The sequence below is a fragment of the Neovison vison genome, chromosome 10, assembly GCF_020171115.1.
Source record: "Neovison vison isolate M4711 chromosome 10, ASM_NN_V1, whole genome shotgun sequence".
Lineage (NCBI taxonomy): Eukaryota > Metazoa > Chordata > Mammalia > Carnivora > Mustelidae > Neogale > Neogale vison.
Window position 1 is genome coordinate 58,586,925 of NC_058100.1, and position 27,684 is coordinate 58,614,608.

The window sequence follows — 27,684 nt, forward strand, 5'->3', positions numbered from 1 at the left end:
TCTTATTGCTTTTTTACACATACAGATTACGAGCTTACTGGATTACAGTGTAATCGTGTATATTTAACTGTGAGACCAGCTACTAGTCTAGTGTCAATAAATGGTTAATTGTAAAGATCCACAAACTATCTGAGGCGTTTCTAGGACTTTTAAATTGCATTCCAGTTCCAAGAAACCTGCCTCTACTGAGTTTTCAGCTCTTGGTACCTTGCTGTTAGGCTTTCTCTAGTTTCATATAGGGAAGCAAACTTTGCCACACAAAATCTATCTCTCTGGCATGTGGGTTATTTTTAGGCTGCTTATTTAAAAAAAAAAAAAAAAAGGCTGAGGAAGAACCTTTGACCTCCCCCTTATTGTCACCCTAGATAACTACAGTATAAAATAAAGTAGGTGAGGTAGTCAGGGAGAAAATGGGCAGTCTGTTTGTTAAAATTCCTATGTCCCATTGTTTCTGAGTGGTCTCACAACATGTTTGCCAAACATTTACTTTTTTCATCTTCTCTGAATTATCTTCCTTCCCTTGAAGTCCTCAACTTCTAACCCTTCTCCTTAGCTTAGAATGGCATATAAGCCTCATTGTCTGACTGCCTACAGGCATCATATTCTTATGGAGCACCCATACATATGTAATTAAATTCAGTTTTCTCCTGCTAATCTGTCTCTTGTCAATTTAATTCCTAGACCAGGCAAAAGAACCTTGAAGGGTAAAGAAAAATCTTTCCTTACCAACAGTATTGAAAATATTCTCACTACTAGAAGAAAACTGAATCTCTTATTTGTATCCCCCAAAACCCAATTTTATTTATAGAAGACTTTGTTTATATACTATATATAATACTATGTATATTTTGTTTATATACTCTCTCTCTCCCTCTCTCTCTCTCTCTATATATATATATGAGTAATCTAGCTGTTTGACTAGAAAATTAGTTTCACTTATAAATTGGAATTTCTCTTTCATGTAGATCTTATACTAAATTAAATGTATAAATTTATAAAAGGTCTCAATTCGGGGTGCCTGGGTGGCCCAGTGGATTAAAGCTTCTGTCTTCAGCTCAGGTCATGGTCCTGGGGTCCTGGGATTGAGCCCCACATCAGGCTCTCTGCTCAGTGGGGAGCCTGCGTTTTCCTCTCTCTCTCTGCCTGCCTCCCTGCCTACTTGAGATCTCTGTCAAATAAATAAAGAAAATCTTATTTAAAAAGTCTCAATTCATGTTACTAGAAAATATTCAAAGGGGAGAAAAGTCAGCATTGTTTAAAAATTATTCAAGATAAACAGAAAAGTCTCACAAATTCTAAAATTAAATATAATTGCAGGATTTTCCAAAATTTATCAGAATCAAGTGTAAGAAAGCAAAATTTGTTTTCAAAGTATTCACATATTTGAATGAGTCAGAAGAATATCTTGCTCTAGAGGACAGAACTAAAACTAATTAGGCAAAGATATAAGGAATATGATTTCAGGTGATTATAAGGAAATAACTTTGTAGTAACCAGAATTGTCCCATAGTCTTCACTATAAGTAATAAGTTCCTTTTTATGAAATGTAGTCTAGCCAAGGCTCAATAACCATGTATTAAAGATAGCACAAAGATCAATAACAAATCACAATTCTTGATAATTGCAGAAACAAACCCTCCCACTTCTACCAACTATTTGTTGAACAGAAGCTTCAGTGCTGACCAGACCTTTGATTTCAATATGGATTCTTCAAAGTGGAGAACTGCTCTTCAAGTAAGACACTCAAGAACAAGGGGCCTCAGAAGTTCATGCCAATCTGTAAGTCTAAAATCTGCATTCAGGTTTTATTTTTTAAAAAGTCTCTGCCATGGTTTCACCTTAATCTTTTAAACTCTGCAAGACTCTAAGACCTAGGAACCTGTGTTATGAACTACCTCCTCATGGAATTTTCAGGACTCCAAAATGCTATGGCTTGCCTTAGGTAAAACCACCTGTATTACTGATATGTTGTACAGAGGGATGGAAGAGAGGTGGCTCAATAGCTAATTCGTTTCACATTCAGTGTAACTTTTCGTGAAATGCTTCCTCTAGATCTCTGTGGCTCATTGTATCAACGCTAGGAGAGCACTTAACCCACTGCCATAGTTACATACTTAAGAGATCTGTTTTTTATCAACAAATCTATAAACCCACAGATGCTAAGAGCTATGTTTTACCATATCTGTAAACCCAGCACTCCCCACAATGCCTGGCTCACAGTTATGTGCTCAAAGGGCTGAACAAACCATTTCCAGTAGGACCACTAGAAAATCAGTGACATTAGCATGATATAACCTGAAGAAAAAGTTGACAGAACTGGTGCTATTTAATTGACATTTTCAACACTCAGCTGAAAAGATTAAAATATGTAGGGCTTGCTGTCACTAAATATAAAAATCCCAGTTAAGTCACTTTATATTTTACTATTTCATAGTTACTTGAAACTCTAAGATGACCTTCCTACAACATTTCTAAATCACAAAGTAAATATATTCATTAAGTGCAATATAGAAGGTATTTCTGTTTAAAAGTTAAGATAGTTTGCTATTTTTACATAAAATAACCAACTCTCAAATACATATTAATCTTTAAGAAAATTATTTAAATAAATACCATTCCTAAAGTAAATATACTTTGCTAAGGACAGGTAATAAAGGAGCATAAATTCAGAAAGAGAAATGTTTTAAAGAAAACAAAAGCATTCATTACAGTACTCAGTAACAGTGCATTAAAAAAAATGAAAGGCACCATATTCACTCTGGATATGCCTGTTATAATCATGTACTTGTTATTTTTGGCTCAAAGAAAAGACATCTTCCTAAGAACCCAGAGAGATGAAAAAATGGACATTGCCACAACACTATCCTTTTATTTGCTTTCAATTTGCATAGGAGTTTTTGGTAGAAATTTTTCTAAATCTCTCCCTCATAAGTAACTTTAAGTTTGGGTTTCCAAAATTATTACTACCATACAGATGAAAGTTAGAAACAATTTTGACAATATGACAAAATTTAAAAATAGAAAATACTTCTAAAATATAAATTAACTATCATCTATACTTGGTTAATGTGCTTAAGGTTATCATTACCATATCCAGTAAATGCATGTCACTGTTCTTCACGTTTCGACCTGGGCTTAATAACATTCCAAAACATCTGAAAACATTGGGGGAAAAAAAAGGACAAATAAGGTATCAAGAACATACAGAAGCCCAGTGAGCAAAAAGCCTTTTTATAATAACTATACAATCTGACCTCTGTACTTACAAATAACTTTAGTTTTTTAAAAGAAACACCACAAAAAATAATTAAGATACATAATAAAACTGCATAGAAATAAGTTATTTAAATTCCCAAATCTTTATTTCTGCATGTAAAAGATTACCAGTGATCAAAAACTATAATAAAAATGGCTACAAATTACTGACTGAAACAAAATACAGTAGTAAAATATGAATTTGTTTTTAGACAGAAATGAAGGTTTATTTACCTTAGAGTTATTTCAAGCCTATAAGCCAAAATCAACTAACCCAATTAAATAGTAAAGGAGATTTTAAAAAATAACAAAACTGTGCTCACTCTTTGTATCAAGCCAGATTAAGAGAAACAATTACCCTGGCCTTCAACACTCATTTTCACTGAGTAGCCTGTTAATATTTATTATACCCTAACTTTGGAAAAAAAGTTATATGAAACTCATTACTAAATGTGCCATTATATTAGTGAAGATATTATCCAACATACTATACATAGGAATAACTACTTACTTTGTTCTGTGCTTCCTGATGCTACAGAAGCTTTAGGAATCCCATTGACTACATTCCCTATGACTTTATTTGTGAAGGATTTTCGTAAGGTCTAAATTCAGCTAAATCCAATATTTTTATATGTGTTAGATTATTATTAATTCTGCTTTTTAGTAAGAAAAGCAGAATCTAGAGAAACCCAACAACTTACTCAAATTCTCTTGCCTCTTAAATAACTCTTGTAAATCTAGAGACAATCTGATCTGTCCTCAGTATCCCTCTGCCAACAACGCATACCCACACTTACTAGTGTGTTTTTACTGTAGTTTTCCAACATTTAAAAGTATGCTATGGAATATTTCACACAGCAGTAGAGAATGTAAATAAATAAATTCTGTTAATATTTTTATATTTCAAAATACTGACAACTGACATGTCACTACAAATTCTGATCCTTGTTATTTTTCAAAGGTTTACTTTTTTAGTAGTACATCTTGTTCTTCCATGAACAAGGTAAGACCTATCCCAATATGAGTCTAGTAAGTAGTAAAGCAATATATACCTCCTGTTAGTATTTGAGGATACTCAAATGCACAAGGATCTCTTTTGGCATCGAAAAACAAGAGAGTACATGAAAAGATAAAGTCACTGAGATCTGAAGATAACTTTCCAAACATATTACTGTACCACTGAACAAAATGTAATATATACTGCCATACACTATAATCTATACGCTGCTATAATCTCCCAATGAACTCCTATAATAAACACCGCAAATTAAGTGTTAATTATGCAATTCATTGTACTCTCTCTTCTATCATTGCCTGAAATACTTGCTAAGCAAGAATAAAAAGTGAGGGGCACCTGGGTGGCTCAGTGGGTTGGGCCCCTGCCTTCGGCTCAGGTGATGACCTCAGGGTCCTAGAATTGAGTCCCGTATTGGTCTCTCTGCTCAGTGGGGAATATGCTTCTCCCTCTGCCTGCCTCTCTGCCTACTTGTGATCTCTGTCAAATAAATAAATAAAATCTTTAAAAAAAAAAAAAAGAATGAAAAGTGAATTCTTTTTTCCGATAAGAAATTTGGTCCCTCCAACTAAAAGGTCAGGTCAGTGAGGACAGAAGACTTCTCTCACATTCCCTTCATGTTTTGCTTTGGCTTGTATCTCTCACGGTTTGTTTTTTTTTAAAGAACAATTTTCTATATTATAGAATTCTTAAGTTTCAAAACTATTATGTACTTACTGTAAAAAAGTTAATGGATACCAAAATGGAAAAAGAAAACATAAATTTATCCTTTTCTCTCTAATATCAGCCCCCTTAAGAATGAACATTAACAATTTAGTATGCATCCTCCCTACATTTCTTTTTGTTCTTGAAGACTTAAAAGATTTTTACCATTTTGTTTGCCAAGCACTTGCAGGCAGATAATGAAATTGGTACAATTTTATATTTTTTTAATATTCCCATGTTAAGCTTTATTGCAAAAAGAGTCTTGGAGGTTTAGGTTTTCCTTAAATGGCAACAGCTATCACTTTATTTTGATGGTCTTGGATGTGGTGATCTTTTCCTGGGTTATAAATAAAAAATCCTGCCACCAGCGCAACTGGCTGGCTCAGTCAATTAAGCAAACGACTCTTGATTTTGGCTTAGGTCATGATTTCAGGGTAGTGAGATCAAGGCCACATTCGGCACAGCATCTGCTTGTCCATCTCCCTTCCCTCTCTTCCTTCCCTCACCCCCAGCTGTGCTCTCTCTTCTTTCTCAAACAAATAAAAATGAACACTTTTTTAAGATTGATTTTATTTATTTATTTATTTATTTATTTATTTATTTGAAAGAGAGAGAGAGACAGGGAGAGAGGGAACACAAGCAAGAGGAGTGGGAGAGGAAAGACATAGGCTTCCCACTGAGCAGGGACCCCCAATTCGGGGCTTGATCCCAGGACCTCAGGATCATGACCCGAGCCGAAGGCAGACACCCAGTGACTGAGTCACCCAGGTGTCCCCCAAGATAAACTCTTTAAAAAAAAAATCCTGCAACCAACCAGTAGTGTGACCTTGGAGAAAGGACCTACCTACCCCCTGCCATGTTTAAAAAATATATATTTTATTTATTTGAAAGTGAAAGGCAGAAAGAGAGAAAGCACTAGTGGGAGACAGAGGGAGAGGGAGAAGCAGATTCTCCACCGACACGGGTTCAGGGTCCATCCCAGGACCCTGGGATCAACAGCAGACACTTAATTGACCAAGCCACCAGATGCCCCAGCACCTAACCCCCTTGAGCTTCCGCTTCCTCTTCTACAAAATGGAAGAGGTATAATACAAGAACTCAGAGGAGTTTTTCTGACATCAAAATTGCACCATTTTTCTCTATAAAGCTGTATTAGTCATTTCCAAATTTATATTTCATTAAAGCACATCAGGTTTCCTATGGAGACAAGTAAGGTCTATTAGGGATAATGTGTCAGTAATTAGATATTATTAGTACCACAAACACCAAATGTGAATATTAAGTATTTCTTTGGGGAGATCAAAGCATTCAACCTTTCCTTGTTAACTCTATAAATAATGTAGAAAACTGCCATCACACCTATTTTCTCAAGCAGCTCATAGTCTATTAGAGGAGGAAAATACAAGTAAATAGGGAACTAAAACCCGATATGGTAAGTTCTAGGATCACTGTAAATACAGAATGTTAAAAAAGCAGAAAAGAAACACACCCAACACTATAATACAGTACATACGGACCTGACCAAAATTTGAAATCAAACCTCCTGAGAATGAGATGATGATGACAGTATATTAATATTATTAAATTATAGCATATACTGTTTAATTCCTTAAGTCAGACATTACTGTATTGCTGCATTTACATTTCAAAACAACCTGCATATGAGAAATGACAAACTAGTTTTCATGAAGGTAGAAGGGATTTGTCCGAACAACGCAGGTAGTTAGTTAAAGGACTGGGATTCGAGTCCATGTCCATGATCCAAAACTGCAGATCTTTTACACATTGAACTCTATCACCTCCTTAGCCTATCAGGAAAGATTATCAACTGCCCATGTGACCCAGGGCAACTTACACACCACAGCATCTCACTTTCCACATTTCTGAAATATAAGTGTTATTGGCTCACAAGTTCCCATATTCATGTAAAGGTGAAATGAAAGCCCTCAAGGTGAAGGTACACTGTGAACTATAAAGCAGTGCCCAATTACAAATTATTATTATAACTGCTACTACTATTGTTTTAGAGATTATATTTATTTACTTTAGAGACCGTGAGAGAGAGACAGTGCACAGGAGCAGAGGGAGAAGCAGACTCCTCGCTGAGCAGCTGGGGACTCAATCCCAGGACCCTGAGATCGTGACCTGAGCCCAAGGCAGACACCTAACCAACTGAGCCACCCAGGCCCCTAGTGCCACTATTATTAAAAAAACAAAGTTTAACTTTCCATAATACCTATGAGTTTTTACTCAAAACAGAGCTTTTTGTGGAACCTCCATACTGTTTTCCAGAGTGGCTGCACCAGCTTGCATTCCCACCAACAGTGTAGGAGTTGAATATCGAGCTACCCTACGATCCAGCAATCACACTACTGGGTATTTACCCTAAAGATACAAACATAGGGATCCGAAGGGAAGTGCACCCCAATGTTTATAGCAGCAATGTCCACATTAGCCGAACTATGGAAAGAGCCTAGCTCTCCATCAACAGATGAATGGATAAAAAAGATGTGGTATATATATATACAAAATGGAATACTATGCAGCCCTTTTTTTAAAAAATGCAAAATCTTGCCATTTGCAATGACACGGATGGAACCAGAGGGTATTATGCTAAGTGAAATAAGTCAATCAGAGAAAGACAACTATATGAACTCACTAATATGAGGAATCTGAGAAACAAGACAGAGGATCATAGGGGAAGGGAAGGAAAAATGAAATAAGTTGAAACCAGAGAAGGAGACAAACCATAAGAGATTCTTAATCTTAGGAAACTGAGGGCTGCTAGAGGGGTGGGGGGGGAGGGAGGGGGTGGCTCAGTGATGGACATGGGGGAGGAGGATATGGGCTATGGTGATGCTGTGAATTGTGTAAGACTGATGATGGACGGACGTGTACCCCTGAGGCAAATAATACATTATATGTCAATAAGAAAAGCACTTTGAACAGTTTTTAATACCAAGTTAGCATCCATACAAACACCAAAACTCAGCGTATTTAGACTTAAGTGATAGAAAAAAGTGACAAAAACCAAAGATGATATGTTAATGCCCTGTAACAGCAAACTAAATTATTTTACTTTTGCTTTCAGCCCATCAAATGATTAGGATTCTATCTACCTCCATTAAGACTATGGATAAAAATGAAGAAGGGAGGAAAGGAAAAGAAAGGAGGCAAGTGTCTACCAATGTCAGTTAAGGAGCACTGTCTCTTAACTAAACTTTTGCTGTTAAAAATGAAAAAGTGGGGGCGCCTGGGTGGCTCAGTGATTTAAGCCTCTGCCTTCGGCTCAGGTCATGATCCCAGGGTCCTGGGATCAAGCCCCGCATCGGGTTCTCTACTTGGCGGGGAGCCTGCTTCCCTCTCTCTCTCTGCCTGCCTCACTGCACTGCCTACTTGTGATCTCTGTCTTTCAAATAAATAAATAAAATCTTTTTTTAAAAAGTGAAAAAGTGACAGTATATCAGAAGAAGGTAAACAGAAACACAAAGAAAAGCTATAAATCAATCATATTTTTTCAGAATATCCAAGAACACGAAAAGCTAAATTTTGTAAAAATTAGAATCCTGGTCAGTCTCACACTGAAGGAGTTAAAGCAAAAGACAGTTGCAAAAGCCAGGTGAGAAATGCTGGGATTGTGTTTCCCTCACTAACAGGATGAAGCAGAGATAGATACACAGGCATTCCTCACTCTGCGCAGTATGGGGAACCATTATAATAACCACACAAGCTGAAGTCGGGCAAAAGGATGTTATGATCAGTGAGGAAACTTATGATTGTTCTGCAACCTTTATTTTTGTCAAAACTTTAAAAACTCTTTGCTGTCAGTTATAAGTACACAACTGATGGAGAAAAAAAGTAAAACTTATTTAGTTCTTTGCGATTTAAAACAGAAACATTGACAAAGTTTTTTATTTCTTCAGAAACAATTATTAAGACGAGTTTGAACAGAGCTTGCTTTTTCTCATGGAATTTACAACAAGAGTAAGCATTTTTTCTATGCCCTGGTAAAATTCATATTCCTTTCTAAGTTTGAATCAGCTTCCAATATTTTATCCTTTGCACTTTCAATGTTATGAAATATCTGAGGGTTCCTTTAACGTGAAGTCTTTGCTGGCATTTCCTCCAGGACATGCTTCCTTTTCATCACAATCACTTTCCTTACTTATGCTGCTAAATTCACCTCACTGCGTTCTCTGGCTGCCTGTGCAGACTCCACTGAACAGTGGCAATGTCAACATTCCCAGGGTTCTATTTCTTTATAATTCCATTTACGTCTGATTCGAATCCTGCAAAGTTTTTCGTATACGGCAGTAAAAGTTCTGCCATGTCATACGCATACTATTCATTGTTGTTCCCTGTCATGATGCATGAATTTTTTTTAAATTTTATTTTTTTCAGTGTTCCAAGATTCATTGTTTATGCATCACATCCCATGCTCCATGCAATACGTGCCCTCCTTAATACCCACCAGGCTCACCCATCCCCCCACCCTCTCCCCTCCAACACCCTCAGCTTGTTTCTCAGAGTACACAGTCTCTCATGGTTCATCTCCCCCTCTGATTTCCCCTAACTCACTTCTCTCCTTCTCTCAAAGTTCTCTGGGTTATTCACTGTGCTCCACAAGTAAGTGAAACCATGTGATAATTAACTCTCTCTGTTTGACTTATTTCACTCAGCGCAATCTCCTCCAGTCCCATCCATGTTGATACAAAAGTTGGGTATTCATCCTTTCTGATGGAGGCTAATACTCCATATACGGACCACATCTTCCTTATCTATTCGTCTGTTGAAGGGCATCTTGGCTCTTTCCAGTTTGGCGACTGTGGCCATTGCTGCAATGAACACTGAGGTACAGATGGCCCTTCTTTTCACTACATCTGTATCTCTGGGGTAAATACTCAGTAGTGCAATTGCAGAGTCATAAGGTAGCTCTATTTTTAATTTCTTAAGGAATCTCCACACTGCTTTCCAGTCGCTGGAAACAGTGGCTGCACCAACTTGCATTCCCACCAACAGTGTAAGAGTGCTCCCTTTTCTCCACATCCTCTCCAACACTTGTTGTTTACTGTCTTGTTAATTTTGGCCATTCTAACTCGTGTAATCTATACTTTCAATGCCATCCCGATCAAAATTCCACTGCCATTTTTCAAAGTACTGCAACAAACAATCCTAAAATTTGTATGGAACCAGAAGAGACTCCAAATTGCTAAGGAAATGTTGAAAAAGAAAAACAAAACTGGGAGCATCACATTGCCTGATTTCAAGCTTTACTACAAAGCTGTGATCACCAAGATAGCATGGTGCTGGCACAGAAACAGACACACGGACCAGTGGAACAGAGTAGAGAGCCCACGTATGGACCCGCAACTCTATGGTCAACTAATCTTCGACAAAGCAGGAAAAAATATCCAGTGGAAAAAAGACAGTCTCTGCAATAAATGGTGCTGGGAAAATTGGACAGCTAAGTATAGAAGAATGAAATTCGACCATTCTCTTACAGCATACACAAAGATAAACTTGAAATGGATAAAAGACTGCAATGTGAGGCAAGAATCTATCAAAATCCTAGAGGAGAACATACGCAGTAACCTCTTTGACATCGGCCACAGCAACTTCTTTCAAGACATGTCTCCAAAGGCAAGGGAAACAAAAGCGAAAATGAACTTTTGGGACTTCATCAAGATCAAAAGCTTCTGCACAGCAAAGGAAACAGTCAACAAAACAAATAGGCAACGCACGCAATGGGAGAAGATATTCGCAAATGACAGTACAGACAAAGGGCTGACCATCCAAGATCTATAAAGAACTCCTCAAACTCAACACCCCAGAAAAACAGATAATCACATCAAAAAATGGGCAGAAGACATAAACAGACACTTCACCAAAAAAGACATACAAATGGCTAACAGACACATGAAAAAATGTTCATCATCATTAGCCATCAGGGAGACTCAAATCAAAACACATTGAGTTGCATGAATTTTTTTAAGATTACTTATTTGAGAAAGTGAGAGAGAGCACACATGTGGGAGGGGGGCATAGGAAGAGGGAGAGAATTCTCAAGCAGACTGCCCACTAAGCATGAAGCCCGAAGCAGGTCTCGATCCCAGGATCCTGAGATCATGACCCGAGCCAAAATCAAGAGTTGGACACTCAACCAACCGAGCCACCCAGGCTCCCCACATGATTGTGTTCAACTGCATGCTTATATCATATTTCTTCCAAACTCAGCTAAAGAAACTGCATGATCTCCATTCTTGGAAGTATCACTCCCTTTCAATGTGGCAACAAAATTCAAAATTTTGGCTTGAATGCTAGCAAAACTAGATTTTTTTTTTATTGCAGCCTTTAATCCAAAGTAGAAATTAATGCTCCATTTCAACCCTAAGCAGCTTTCTATTCCTACTGAAACCTAAAGATGACAGTGACTTTATTGTGCTCTTTTTATTCACCAGACTTTTTCAGAACGGTTGACACCATTGCTTCATGCAGCGCCTAGAGCTCTTCCTATCTTCATTCTGCTGTCATCATTTCTAAATCTTCTAAGATCATATGCAATTTCACTTTCAGCATCAGCACTTTCATTTCTTTGCTACACATTTAACATTGTTGGCCAATTCTTTGAATTTATATATTTTGGGGAAATGTTACATAGGTTTATCACTGAGAGATAAGGAGGCAACACAGTTACACACTTTGCTATCTGGGCGTGAACTAAGTAACAGATGCACTGTTACCATTTTCAACAGAATTTCAAGGAAGTGATGTGACTAGTTGCTGATCTTGAATTTATGTGGTGACTATAAACTAAAGAGTTAACAACAGAGTTTTCACTTTCTGCAATTACTCAAAATTAATATATCATGATAACAAAAATTTGAACTATGTGGCTGCAGGACTGTATTATTTAACTAAGCCAAAGTAACATAAATTTGTGCATTATCATAATTACAAAACAAGGATTGCTTGTACATACACAAAAGTGCTAAAAATCTAGCCAAGGTTTTGCCTTCTCATGGTAGCAGTCTACCCTGATTCTACAGGATGCTCTGATTTTCACTTATCACTCAGAACAGTCTCAGTAAATATCATGATTGTGCTACTAGAGATAATACTGCCAACAGTAATAACAGCAAGTGTTTATTAAGCATTTATTCTGAGTCAGGGACTATTCCAAATATTTTACAGGTATTATCTAATTTTTCCTCCCAAAATTCTTTTTTTTTTTTTAAAGATTTTATTTATTTCACAGAGAGAGAGATCACAAGTAGGCAGAGAGGCAGGCAGAGAGAGAGAGGAGGAAGCAGGCTCCCCGCTGAGCAGAGAGCCCGATGCGGGACTCGATCCCAGGACCCTGAGATCATGACCTGAGCCGAAGGCAGCGGCTTAACCCACTGAGCCACCCAGGCGCCCTCCTCCCAAAATTCTTAAGAGGTATTATTCACAATCTACAAATTGGAAACCGAAGCACAGAGAAGTTAAATAACACAGTCACTGTAGAGCCAGGACTAAAACCCAGATGAAGGACTCCATAGTTGGTGATTTTAAAAATTTTACTAACTTCAGAGCCCTCAGTCGCAGGAAGAAGTCTCTCCATTAGGTTTTATAGTTATCAGCAAAAGAGGTTTAAAAAACTAGTCGTCCTTTTCTCTCCATTCTTCAGATGGGAAATTTTTATAGTTTTCCCCTAAGATTACCTGGAATACTAGGACAAATCACCAGGAAAAAAATAAAATAGATGCTTGGGGGTGCCTGGGTCAGCATCTGACTCCTGATTTCAGCTTAGGTCATGATTTCAGGATTGCGGGATTAAGCCCTGCAACAAGGGCACAATGTAGAGTCTACTTGAGATTCTCTCTCTCCCTTGCCCTTTGCCCCGCCCTCCTCTCATGCTCTCGCATGCGCACTCTCTCTCGCTCTCAAATAAATAAAATCTTTTTTAAAATATTTAAAATAGATACTTAGGACTGTTTTAGATCTGCTACCAGTGAAAAGAATTTAATCCACAAAGAGGTTATAGAAGAAGAGATGATTTTTTTTAAAGATTTTATTTATTTATTTGACAGACAGAGATCACAAGTAGGCAGAGAGTCAGGCAGAAAGAGAAGGGGAAGCAGGCTCCCCGCCGAGCAGAGAGCCCGATGCGGGGCTCGATCCCAGGACCCTGGGATCATGACCTGAGCCGAAGGCAGAGGCTTTAACACACTGAGCCACCCAGGCGCCCCAAGAGGTGATATTTTTAGACCCTCTTTTTTTTCTTTTTAAATTATCAAACTAATAAACTTTAAGAACATACAATAAACTCCAAGCATAGCATCCTGCGGCAACAATGATCCCATTAACCACACCGTTATGATGGATCAAAATCTGAAATGCAGAACCATATCAAATATGAATACTTGCACTAAATCTTTTCAAATACAAAAGGAGAACTTAGTTATTATACTCAGATAAAAACAGAATATTAAAAATGATTAGAATAATCAAACTAATAAACTTCAAAATCTAACACTTGGCTTAATTACCGCTAAAAACATTTAGTAAATCAATTATTGTGCTTTATTATTCAACAGGATTAATACATAAAATTTAGATAATGATATATTATTTGGGCTTTTGCATATACCAGATACATGCATCATCAGTATCATTCAAAAGAACTGCTGCAAGAGCCAGTCTGTCCAAGTCTATGAATTCATGTTCCTTTTCTGCTTCTGTTGAGACCTTTCTGCTGCAAGCCTCTGGCGTCAGGTGGTCTGTAGTCCATGACAGATACAAAAGGTTGCATTCACCTACAGTTCCATGCAAGTCAGGTCTGGGTGCCTGACACTCCCAAAAAGATGATCTCTCTCTTCCTGTTATCCACCTGTACTTTCTCATCCCCAGGCCTAGAAGATAACACGGTATGCCCTGAATGTGCTAACAGAAATAAGATGATGATGGAAAGATTAATTGCAATGGGGAAGGAGAAGTGACCGGGTTTGAACACACCAACATCATTCCCTTCCAATGGGCCATATCTCGGTAAAGAGTAAGTGGCGGCAAGCCCACACCTACACTGATTTGCATCCCAGTGACTGCTGTGCTCTGCCCCATCCATCCTCCGGGAATACAGAGGTGGACGTCTGGATTCTGTACTTGACGCTTGCCAAGAAGTGACTGCTACTGCTGCATTAAATATTTAGTTGTATAGAACATAGTTTTAACTAATAGATTTTTAATCTATGAATTAATCTATTAGTATAGATTTAATCTACTAGTAGTTTGGGCTTCCAGAGAAACTGAGCAGAAAGTACAGGGTTCTGAAATACTGCCCCAACCCCTTCCTCTACTATCAACATCCTGCCCCACAGTGATACACTTGCTAAACCTAACTGACTCATCATTATCACCCAAAGCCCATACTTGACACAGTGTTCACTTTTTGTTATGCAGTCTATGGGCTTTGACAAGTATATAACTGCCTACATCCACCATTACGGGGTCATCAAAAGAGCTTCGCGGCTCTAAAACTTTCATGTTCCATCTACCCAACACTCTCTTCCCTCCAACCCCCACCACTGATCTTTTTACAGTTTCCATAGCTTTGTCTTTTCTAGAATGTCATACATTTGGAACCAGAGTAGTCTTTTCAGATTGACTTCTTACATAGCAATTGCATTTCAGGTTCCTCCTTTCCATGGCTTGACAGCCCACTTCTTTCTAGTGATTATTCCATTCCCTGTATATACCTTGGTTTGCTTATTCATTCACTTATTAAGAGTCATCTTGGCTGCTTCCAACTCTGGGCAATTATGAATAGAGCTGCTCTAAACAAATGAACAAGCAAACAAATGCCAAATGAAGATCTGAAATTGTGGATACATATAAAAATTTGCAATTCAGAAGAGACCTCAGGTTGAGATTAAAAATTTGGAAGTCATTCATTTGTAGATATATTTAAAGTCCTATATATGAAGAGACCGGATGAGGTAACTAAGGAGAGAGTGTGGTAGAGGAAAGACTACTAAACTCATGTCATCAAGAAGGAAAAAACTGAATAAAATCTCCTATACAAGTAGAAAGTTGGCCAAGAGCATGGACATTTCATCCAGAGTAATATGAGAAAAGGCAGAATATGTAGTACAGATGAGAAAATTAGTAGAAAAGGTGATGGTAATATCAAAAGTTCTAGGGCGCCTGGGTGGCTCAGTCATTAAGCAGCTGCCTTCAGCTCGTGTCATGGTCCTGGGGTCCTGGAGTCGAGTCCCATGCTGCGCTCTCTGCTCAGCAGGAAGCCTGCTTCTTCCCCTCCCATTCCCCTCACTGTGTTCACTCTCTCACTGTCTCTCTGTCAAATAAATAAAATCTTAAAAAAAAAAAGTTCTACTACTGTTTCTGTTATCGTCAATAAGAGATCACTGGTTGAGAGTAAACATGGTAGAAGACATGGTGGACACTTAAAGAGCAGGTGTGAAACAGCCTAAGAAAGAGATGAAATAGCTTGTCCAGTAAAATGAAATAGGGATGCTAGCAACACAAATGTACACCTGAGGCTATGGCCATGAACCTCGAGTGACGCCAATCAGCATGGCTGTTTATCTGTTACTTCCCCAGCTGCATTCAATTCTAACCGGTGTTGGTACAAAGGAGCAGAAAGCTTAGAGATGGCAATATGCCAGGCGAGTGGAAAAATGGAAAAGAGAATAAGGGAGATGTGGGAGTATAATTTATAAAGATAGATAATGGAATCTAAATTAGGACAGAGATAAGTAAAAAAAAACAAACATGAAGCGAGTGGGTGAAGGACAGCAAATCATGATGGGACCACAGATTATTAGTCTCAGTGAGATCAAAGAATTAATGGAATTGAGAAAATGAGAATGAATTGGAGAGATAAAAGGTAGTGATCAGACAGTGGGATACCTTATATTGAGACTATGAAGGGAGTGTGGTTATTGGTAATGACAAATTCCAGAGTATAATGGTAGAAGTAGATAGTTGAGGAAGGGAGAAAAGGTCTGTAGACAAGAAGAAGTCGGGGCGCCTGGGTGGCTCAGTGAGTTAAGCCGCTGCCTTCAGCTCAGGTCATGATCTCAGGGTCCTGGGATGGAGTCCCGCATCGGGCTCTCTGCTCAGCAGGGGGCCTGCTTCCCTTCCTCTCTCTCTGCCTGCCTCTCTGCCTACTTGTGATCTCTCTCTGTCAAATAAATAAATAGAATCTTTAAAAAAAAAAGAAGAAGTCAAGAAACTAAGAAGCTAGGTTATTAGGAAAATCATCTGCATAGATACTGAAACTGCCAAAACTTAGGATAAGCCTAATAATTAGAGAATGATAGAGAGCCAGGGGCTAAAATCTTCAAAGAATGATGCAAATCCCAAGGATATGTAGATAACTGCGACAAGAGAGGCTGGGAGATGGGAAAGTCTAAGAGCATCAACTTCAAAGCTGTGAGTTTTCAAAGAGGGAAGAAGAAAACAGTCCAAAGGAGCAGGGATATGCAAGAAGGATACTCATACATCTCCAGGCCAAAGATACAGGGATGGGAGGAGAGGAAACAGCCATCGCTCGAAAAGATTGTAAAGGAAGCAGCAGACTCAGTTGAAAGCCCAGTTTGTATAAAGTGAAGGTAACATTCAGAAATCAGGTTCAGAAAGAGGCTAACTGTGCTGTGATGCGTTATGAGTTCCAGAGTGTAGGTTGGAATGCTCCAGAAGTTGAGTAAAGGTGGAAGATGAGAGTCAGAAGACAGGATATCCAGGGGATCAGGATTTGAGTACTGATGGAAAATCCAGGAGTTCTGGACTTCTTACAAGGCCTGAAAGAAACAGGCAAAACAAACAGATTTCAGCGAAGTTGAAGATTGAGGATGAGAAGGAGGAGAGTCTTGGCAAGAGCATGAAGATCTCTGGAATACCGTTTTAGTCCAGTTCAGGACAACCAAGGTGCACGAGTCAAGGAAGGGGCAGTACTACCAGAGAAATACGGACAACCTTTCCTATTATTGATGGGGGGCAGGGTAGGAATGGGAACAGAATATATGAGTGTAGAGGAGTTTTGACTTGAAGGGCATCAAGGAAAGAGAACTACTTCTGGGTATCCAAAAACACACTGGATTAATGAGTCTGCAGAATTGTAAACCCAAAACGGTATCTACTGTGCATTAGCTCATAACCTCATCTCACAAATGCTACTGCTCCCTAAAAGACAAGATCCAAAACAGCTGTTCTATAACCACATAAAGAGACCTTCAAGTAGGCTAATGCTCATTTTCTACAATCAATAAAAGCTAATACACATACACCCCCCAAGGAAGAAAATAGTTAATTTTAAATGTTTTAAGAAAACATTTAAAGTTTTCTTACATGAAAAGTTTTCTTACATGAAAAACTAGCCACAACAAAATGCTCTTATGTTGGGAGTTATCAAGACCACTCCAGGTTGGAAGATTTGCTAGGAGGACTCCCAGGACTCAGCACTGAGTTGTACTTATGACGATGATTTATTAGAGTGAACAGACACAAAGCAAAATCAGCAAAAGGAAAGGTGCACAAGGTGAAGTTCAGAGTCCTCTCCCTGTGGATTCACTGAGGACACATTTAATTTCTCCAGCAATGAGTTGTGACATGTGTGAAAAGTTGTTTACCAGAGAAAGTCAGAGACTCCGTGTCCAAGGTTTTTACTGGGAGCTGGTCATACAGGCATCCTTTGGCTGGGACATAACAAAATTCCAGTTTCCAGAAGAAAAGCAAGTATTCAGCATAAATCATGCTGTTTCTACAAACAGTTTAGGCACTCACCAGTTCTGGGAATAGTGGGACCCTTCCTGAAATCCAAGTTTTCAGATGGCTTTCAAGAACCAACCCTACAATTCCTACACTTAAGAACAGCAATTTCAGCTCCACTTCTGTAGAGCCCTATCTTCATATTTACATTCTAAGTAAGGAGAACTTTAATATAATACAATGTCATCTGTATGTAAAATAATATAGATTCCTCAGGAGCTCAATTCCATTTAAAAGGCTTAAATCAAGTGATATTAAGCTTTGATCAGTTATCAAAAGAATAACAATCTTCTACAGTACAGTGGAATAATGAAGTAACTCATCAAAATATACGAACTTTAAAGGAAACGTGAATACCCACATGAGAGGGGCATCTGGGTGGTTCAGTCAATTAAGCATCTGACTCTTGATTTCAGCTCAGGCCATGATTTCAGGGTTGTGAGATCAAGATCCACGTCCAGCTCTGCGCTAGGCATGCAGCCTGCTTAAGATTCTCTCTCCCGGGGCACCTGGGTGGCTCAGTTGGTTTTAAGCGACTGCCTTTGGCTCAGGTTATGATCCTGGAGTCCCGGGATCGAGTCCCATATAGGGCTCCCTGCTTAGCGGGAAGTCTGCTTCTCCCTCTGACCCTCCCCCTTCTCATACTCTCTCTCTCTCTCAAATAAATAAAATCTTTAAAAAAAAAAGACTTTAAAAAAAAAAAAGCTTCTCTCACCCTAGGGGCATCGGGGTGGCTCAGTTATTGACTTCATGGGTCATGGTCCCAGGGTCTTGGGACCAAGGCCTGCATTGGGCTCCCCGCTCAGCGGGAAGCCTGCTTCTTCCTCTCCCACTCTCCCTGCTTGTGTTTCTGCGCTCACTGTGCTGTGTCTCTCTCTGTCAAATAAACAAAATCTAAAAAAAAAAAAATTCTCGTCCTCTCCTTCTGCCCCTTCACCCCCCTTTAAAAAAAAAAAGAAAGAAAAATCATGAGAATAAAAGGGATGAGGAAACATTAAAACACAGTCAAACTAGAAAAAAAACAAATTAATATTTAAAGTACAAATACAAGACTTCACATATAACTTAACTTTTGTTGACTGCCTAATGTCCTACTAAATAAAAATAACATTTTATGTACTTCCTCCTCCCTCGTCTCTTCAAATGAAACAAAGATCTTTAAAAGAGAAAAAAACAACTTTCATTATAAAGAAGGATAAAACATTAGTATTTAAGCTATGCTTACTAGTGACAAAATCATTGTATTTACAGATACTTAATCCCTCTCCTTGCACCTTCCCACAAAAATAAGTCATACAGAAGAGTCAAATGAAAAAACCTCAGAATGGAAATGGACATATGGCAAAAGTCATTAAATAGTTTTTAGCCTTGCCATTATCACTATTATGAAAGCCAAAAAAAAAAAAAAAAAAAGTAAAAGAAAAACAAAGCCAAGAAAAAAGAAAAAAAACACACGAAAACAAAAAGCAAAACAAAAAAACCTATCTAAAATAACCAGGGACACCTGGTGGCTCAGTCAGTTAAAAGTCTGATTCTTGATTTCAGGTCATGATCTCAGGGATCATAATGTCAAGCCCTGCATCAGACTCCACACTGAGTGTAGAGCCTGCTTGAGATTCTCTCCCTCTCTCTCTCTGTTCCTCCACCCCCTTAAAAAAAACCACAAAAACCTATCTAAAATAACAATTTTCTTCCCAGTCCCCACCCTGCCCAGAAATGTATTTAAAACTTCACCTATGGGACTGGTTGATCTTATCAGGTATTAATTCAATTAGCCAGTCAAAGTCCAATTAGGAGAGAAAACACAATCATTTGAACAGGGAAAGTTTATTATCAAGAATTACTAACTATAATAGGAGAGTAACAGTAAAGAGAATTCTAAAGAATACCTCAAGCCTAAGGGAGAGTACACCAGGAAAGAGTACTTGGGAGGAGGATCCTCCCCCTACAGCTGGTATTCTATCCTTACTAGAGAAAGTTCGACTGCAGTACAGTGGATGGCAAAGTTTGCTGGACTGAGCTGGGCCACAAGCAAACAGGAAACAGCCCACATCGGTGCAGGCAGCCAAGTCGGCCAGTACGTGAACAAAGGCAATCAGAGCTCCCAGAGCCAGCTCACTGGCAGAATGGTGTGAGGGCTGAGGCCCACAGTATCTGTGTCTGGAGGTCCACAGGAAGATCGTGCTGAGCCAGGACTGGGATTCTGAGCTCGAGGAGGGCGTGTGTGCACTGGCTGCACAGCTGGAACACACCACTGGATGTCCCAGAATCTTAACAGCAAGAGCAAGAAACCACCACAGCACACCAGAACCAAAGAGAAGACCCGTCCCCCAGCAGTGTCTCTCTAGCACCCTCTACTGGCTCAATATAATATTGTGCTGGCTGCAAACAAATTTCGCTCCATCAAATATAAAAGAGGGTAGATTTGGAACCTAGAGATAATAAATTGATAACTGGAAGAGGATACAGTTAAAATACCCCACTTCTCCTAATTAGAACCCTAGTTTTGGGGTGCCTGAGTGGCATCGGCCTCTGGCTCAGGTCATGATCTCACGGTCCTGGGCTCCCTGGGAGTCAACATCTCCCTCTGCTTCTCTCCCCACTCATGCACCCACAGTCTCATTCTCTCAAATAAATGAAGAAAATCTTGGGGAAAAAAAGAACCCTAAATTTCTTAAACCAACGGATTAAGTTATTTTCTAATGTAAGTTGAGAATGTAAATTAGTTTATCCACTATGGAAAAATATGGATGCGCCTCTAAAAATTAAAAACAAATCTACCATACAATCTGAAAATCCCATTTCTGGGTATACAACCATGGAAATGAAAATAGGATATCAAAGAGATAAATGCACTCCCATGTTCACTGCAACATTATTCACAACAGGCAAGATATAAAAACAACCGAAATGCTTGTCAGTGGAAGACTGGATAAAGAAGATGTGGTACAGGGATACAACGGAATATTATTCAGTCCGGAGGAAAAAAGAAATCCCACCATGTGTGACAACAGAAATGGACTTGAGGACACTATGTTAAGTGATATAAAGAAGGAAAAGAAAGACAAATACTGTATGATCTAAACTTATATGTGGAATCTAAAAGAGCCAAACTCATGAACGCAGGGCATAAAAGGATGGTTATCAGGAGATGGAGAGGGGGAACAGGAAAGATGTTGTTTAAGGACACACACTTGCAGCTAGTAGTAAGTAAGGTCTAGAGACCTAATGTACAACGCAGTGAGTATAGACAACAAAACTGTATTATCATCAAACTTGCTAAGAGACGAGATCTTACGAAAAAGAAATTATAATTATGTGATATGACAGAGGTGCTAACTATTGCTATGAGGGCAATCATAGCACAACATATAAATACATCAAAGAAAGAAAGAAAAGAAAACTCAAAGAAGACAGCTGAGTAAGTTCAGAGAACAGCTTTTAAAATATTATGGAGGGGTGCCTGGGTGGGTTGGTTGGGCATCTGGCTCTTGATTTTGGTTCAGGTCATGATCTCGTGGTCATGAGATCCAGCCCCACACTGGGCTCCAAGCTGGGCATGAGGGTCTGCTTGGGATTCTCTCTCTACCTCTCCCCTGCCCCACTCAAGCTCACTCATGTGCATGCGTGCTCTCTCTCTCTCTTTCTCAAAATAAACAAACAAACAAAATAAAATATTACCGAGACTTCTGGTCACCCCACCAATTTTTTCTCATTTTAGGATGGAGAAGAATGATATCCTTTAAGAAAAATTATTAGAACATCTAAAGCTTTTGATTTCATAATCATAATTGTATATCTTTCCATAAAAGATATAAATCATAATTTTATATCTTTCCATAAAAGATATAAATCAAACTAACATCTAGGCAGCCTGAAGTCAGTGACCTGAGCTTCTTTCTAAATAAAACAGTAACTTGCTAGAGTGAGGATAAAAATAAATGCTAGGTAAATCCAGCAAAAGACCTTCAGAATGGTCAAACATCAAATTAGATCAGCCCCAAAATAATAAACAGTTGAAGTTCTACCATTCCCCAACTCCAGTGGTATCAAATCATATTGGAAAATTGTTCTGAGAGAAAAAGAGCCCCAGGTGGTTTTTATTTTCAGTACTCCTTAGCTTGGAAATCTTTCCCTCCAGAAAATAACACAAGGAAAGGTACCTGTCAATCACTCGTGCTATGAAGTATGGCACTTAACACGTGAATTTCTCATCATATGGTTTTCACTGTAAGCCAGCAAGCACAAATTAAGAAGCGAGGCAGCATATACTACCAAAACCAGTACATCTCTGAATCACTCCACAAATGATCAAACTACCTTCTGTTAATGATGTGTTATGTATTTTTAAAAGTATATGTAATGGTTGTAATTCCCCCAAATTAGGATCAAAGTGACTCATGGAAATCCCTTTTTTCTCATAGTGTGGCCCACGTTACTCAGTACAAACAGAGTTATATGCTTATGACAAATCTAGTCATTGCGTTCTGCTTGCTGTATCAATATTTCATTTTGATTCACACAGCAAGCATCAGGGTGGATCCCTGGGAACAGAGCGATCAGACAGACATAAACGCTGAAGCCAAAAATCTCTTCCCAACTAACCTTCCACGAGGCCTGAAATTGCCATCATTAAAACACCACTTCTCATTTACAGTAGCCCATCTGCAAAGTATGTATGGTATTATTGTCCTGAATCATTTTATTACAAAATACTAGTCAAAAAATTAATACGGCAAAAACTGAAAAACTCACTTCTCAAGTATGAGGCATAACCAACAATCTACCTAAAGCACTGAAGTAGGCATGATGTAAAAGTGTATTCTAAACATTATATAAAACTTTAAAAAAAATCTGGGGCATCTGGGTGGCTCAGTTGGTTAAGCATTTGCCTTCAGCTCAGGTCCTGATCCCAGTGTCCTGGGATCGAGTCCTGCATTGGGCTCTCTGCTCAGCAGGGAGCCTGCTTCCCTTCCTCTCTCTCTCTCTGTCAAATAAATAAATAAATCTTTAAAAATAAAATAACTTTAAAAATCTGTATCAATTCAGTAGTTTGTCAGAAATTTTTTCTCACTATTTCTACATGTGATGATTACCAAAAATCACAGAAATGTCTGCTGGTCAGACACACAGATGACTGCCATTTCTGCTCTGGAAATACAAAAAGAACTTGACCTGATCAAATCCGCACACTTTAACATTTTCACTGAGGGCCCACAATAACCAGGTTTGCTCTTCTCACACATCTCAGATGACAACCGTCTTGCTTCCTCCCATCAGTTATTACTGTCGGCTTTCTCTTCTACAAATCAGTCGGCATTTTTCCCACGTCATGGTGTCCCTGAGTTTGAAGTCCCTGAACAATCACCTGGATGCCCCAACATCTATATTCTCACTTTCAAATTCTGCTCAAAATATGACAATACCGGGGCGCCTGGGTGGTTCAGTGGGTTAACCCTCTGCTTTCAGCTCAGGTCATGATCCCGGGGTCCTGGGATTGAGCCCCGCATCAGGCTCTCTGCTCCGCGCAGAGCCTGCTCCCACCCCCTACCGCCTGCCTCTCTGCCTAATTATGATCTCTCTCTTTGTGTCAAATAAATAAATAAATAAATTTTTTAAAATTATGACAATACCAATTCATCTATCTTCTAACTGGCTTGATTAATTTTAAAGTTAGTGAACAATCAGGATTTAGTTGGGTATAATCTTAAAGAGGACACACTCAGAAACCAGGCTTTGGTTTAAAGCCTGGCTCTACCAGTTTCTGGCCAAGTGACCCGGGTTACTTAAGCTCCTTAGCCTGTTTCATGATCCGCAAAAACAGGGTAATAATTATAAAGCCTTCCTCACATGTTGTTATGGCAACGGTAGCATGGCCATCACAGTAAGCGCTCAATAAACGTTGGCCGTTACTACTTTCTCTCCTCTGTCCAGTTCCAAATAAAGCTCAATGTAAAATCCAACATGGATCACTAACAAGACTATTAGAAACTTTCAAGATATGAAGGCAGTCTTCACATGTTCTCCAAACAAGGAAGGAGTCTATCAGGTGCAGTGTCCTATTGCTACTACTACAATGAGTTTGGTCAATACTCTATGTAATACTTTTTTATACTTTTTATTCATTTTTCAACAAGTTTTGAAAGAGGCAGTAGAGAGTGAGAATACGTATTCTGATACCAGATGGACTCCGCTCAAATATTAATTGCATGACCTAGGCAAGTTACCGAACCTCTCTGTGCCTCAGTTTCTTCAGGAGTTTCTTCAAGTGTAAAGCGAAAATAGTATCACCAATGCCTCTACAACCATATCCAGCACAGAAGTGCTACGTAAGGGTTAAGTAGCTAACCACAAAGTTCTGTGTTGCTAGCATTGTGCTAGATATTGGAGATTCTGAGATAGAAAGTCCAGTTTAATTTATCAAATACTTACACAGAAAGAAGGCTTGAACCCCTGAATACACAGGCAAATGGATTCTTTTAGGAAAAAAATACTTTTTGAAGAAAGTCCAAACACTGAAAATTAGCATCTGGGATAGGTGATGGATGGATGCACTGTGAGGTTCAATATATTATTTTCTACTTTTGCACATGTTGCAAATTTTACATACATAAAAGTTGCTTTTGAAAATGATAAATCACTTTTGCTTTCTGAAGATAAGCCAAAATTATGTAATTTGGGGGTTTTTTCCACACCAGTGTCTTTTTTAAAAAATTAATATATAATGTATTATTTCCCCCAGGGGTACAGGTCTGTGAATCATCAGTCTTGCACACTTCACAGCACTCACCACAGCCCGTACCCTCCCCAATGTCCGTAACCCAAACACCCTCACATACTCCCCCTCCCCCCAGCAACCCTCAGTTTGTTTTGTGAGATTAAGAGTCCCTTATGGTTTGTCACCCTGCTGATCCCATCTTGCTTAATTTTTTCCTTCCCTACCCCCCAAAATCCCCGCCCTGCCTCTCAAATTTGTCAAATCAGGGAGATCATAAGATAGTTGTCTTTCTCTGATTGACTTATTTCACTCAGCATAATACCCTCTAGTTCCATCCATGTCATTGCAAATGGCAAGATTTCATTTCTTTTGATGGCTGCATAGTATTCCATTGTGTATATATACCACATCTTCTTTATCCATTCATCTGTTGATGGACATCTAGGTTCTTTCCATAGTTTGGCTATTATGGACATTGCTGCTATAAACATTCAGGTGCATGTGCCCCTTTGGATCACTACATTTGTATCTTTAGGGTAAATACCCAGTAGTGCGATAGCTGGGTCGTAGGGAAGCTCTATTTTCAACTTTTTGAGAAACCTCCATGCTGTTTTCCAGAGTGGCTGCACCAGCTTGCATTTCCACCAACAGTGTAGGAGGTTCCCTTTTCTCCACATCCTCACCAGCATTTGTTGTTTCCTGTCTTGTTAATTTTAGCCATTCTGACTAGTGTGAAGTGGTATCTCACTGTGGTTTTGATTTGTATTTCCCTGACGCCAAGTGATGTGGAGCACTTTTTCATGTGTCTGTTGGCCATCTGGATGTCTTCTTTGCAGAAATGTCTATTCAGGTCTTCTGCCCATTTCTTGAATGAATTATTTGTTCTTCGGGTGTTCAGTTTAATAAGTTCTTTATAGATTTTGGATACTAGCCCTTTATCTGATAGGTCATTTGCAAATATCTTCTCCCATTCTCTCAGTCTTTTGGTGACTGTTTCCTTTGCTGTCCAAAAGCCTTTGATCTTGATGAAGTCCCAATAGTTCACTTTTGCCCTTGCTTCCCTTGCCTTTGGTGGTATTTCTAGGAAGAAGTTGCTGCAGCTAAGGTCGAAGAGGTTGCTGCCTGTGTTCTCCTCAAGGATTTTGATGGCTTCCTTTCTCACATTGAGGTCTTTCATCCATTTTGAGTCTTATTTTTGTGTGTGGTGTAAGGAATTGGTCCAGTTTCATTTTTCTGCATGTGGCTGTCCAATTTTCCCCAACACCATTTGTTGAAGAGACTGACTATTTTTCATTGGACATTCTTTCCTGCTTTGTCAAAGATTAGTTGACCATAGAGTTGAGGGTCTATTCTGGGCTCTCTATTCTGTTCCATTGATCTATATGTCTGTTTCCGTGCCAGTACCATGCTGTCTTGATGATGAAAGCTTTGTAATAAAGCTTGAAGTCTGGAATTGTGATGCCACAAACTTTGGCTTTATTTTTTAACACTCCTCTGGCTATTTGAGGTTTTTTCTAGTTCCATATAAATTTTAGGATTATTTGTTCCATTTCTTTGAAAAAATGGATGGTATTTTGATAGGCATTGCATTAAACATGTAGATTGCTTTAGGTAACATAGACATTTTCACAATATTTGTTCTTCCAATCCATGAGCATGGAATATTTTTCCATTTCTTTGTGTCTTCCTCAATTTCTTTCATGAGTACTTTATTGTTTTCTGAGTACAGATTCTTTGCCTCTTTGGTTAGGTTTATTCCTAGGTATCTTATGGTTTTGGGTGCAATTATAAATGGGATCGACTCCTTAATTTCTCCTTTTTCTCTCTTGTTGTTGGTGTGTAAAAATGCAACTGATTTCTGTGCATTGATTTTATATCCTGATGCTTTACTGAATTCCTGTATAAGTTCTAGCAGATTTGGAGTGGAGTCTTTAGAGTTTTCCACATAAAGTATCAGTCATCTGCAAAGAGTGATAGTTTGACTTCTTCTTTGCCAATGTGGGTGCCTTTTATTTCTTTATGTTGTCTGATTGCTGCAGCTAGGACTTCTAGTATTATGTTGAATAGCAGTCACACCAATGTCTTTCAATTACAAACTATGTCAGGAGCAGTTCGAGGCAGAGGTGTTAAGAATTCTCTTGACAAGACTGCCACCTAGTGGATCACCTTAAATTCCACTATTTACATTTTGTTATTTAAACACCTTAAATACCGCATATAATCTAATAAAAGGCAATTCTTTTCTCCAAAAAACATAAATCTGAATCACTTCTCAGCCTTTTGGCTGAGACCAAGTGCAAAATAGACAAATCTGAGTATTTACAAAATGTCCCATATCACAGGAAATTCACTCTGTTATGCTGAATGAAGTATTGTTTGTGGAAGAAGCCTTAGCTGAAGCTATCTCAGTCAGTTTTAGTTTGGATATTTATAGAGGTGATCAGATAAAATGTGTTTTAAAAAAATGGTGGGGGTGGCAAAGACACTTAGCATGAGTTTAATAATTACTGCTGGATATATGAACCCAGAGTTGTTAGACAGTATCATCAAGATCAATTATATTAACATAAAAGCAATATAGTAAGTGGTCATATATGGAATTAATTTTTTAAAAATAATTCTAATGCTATACAAATAGGCACCTGTGGCTTAGCAACAATAGCCACATATACTGCTCAAAAAAAGTGCTTTATCTCAGATAACTTAAGCAGATGTTGAGATAATGAGCTCTGGAAAAATGCCTCAAAATTATTCAGAAAGTAGAATGATGAAGACAATGATGTTGAAGATTACGGAGGCTGAAAAGTTGGCTTCTGAATATGAGGGTGGTCAAAAAGCCCCATTTCTACGTTATTATTTCCTGTAATATATTCAAAATACATGTGTAAATGTTTAAGCTAATGAAGAAAACATTCTAAGTAGGCATTCAACTGTTTTACTCATATTCATCAAGGTTTCAAGTTGACCAAAGTTGGAGCTTCTCATTAGGAATAGGAAGGATTGCCTCAAATACAAGCATAGCACAAGCCTCTATTATAAAGACATAATATGCCATTAATCATAAAACTCCAAAATTTTTCAATAATGATTATTAAAAGTTAAATTACTCAACACCTAATACTTCCTTACGCATGTTACTACAGATGTATTAAATGGAAAGCTGCCTTTTGTTATGCCAGAAAGAAGTTCTGGGGGCATGTCTTACGGATGCAGGATGTGAAGA

At 38.5% G+C, this 27,684-nt stretch overlaps 1 protein-coding gene across 4 annotated transcripts in view; it reads right to left on the reverse strand.

The window, feature by feature from the left end:
• Positions 1 to 27,684, reverse strand: part of RABGAP1L (RAB GTPase activating protein 1 like) — a 770,846-nt gene that overhangs the window by 634,319 nt on the left and 108,843 nt on the right. For all 4 annotated transcript variants that reach the window (XM_044267366.1, XM_044267367.1, XM_044267369.1 and 1 more), the window contains exon 8: positions 3,089 to 3,155. In XM_044267366.1, coding sequence (XP_044123301.1) covers positions 3,089 to 3,155 — 67 coding nt within the window. The remainder of the gene's footprint in view (positions 1 to 3,088; positions 3,156 to 27,684) is intronic.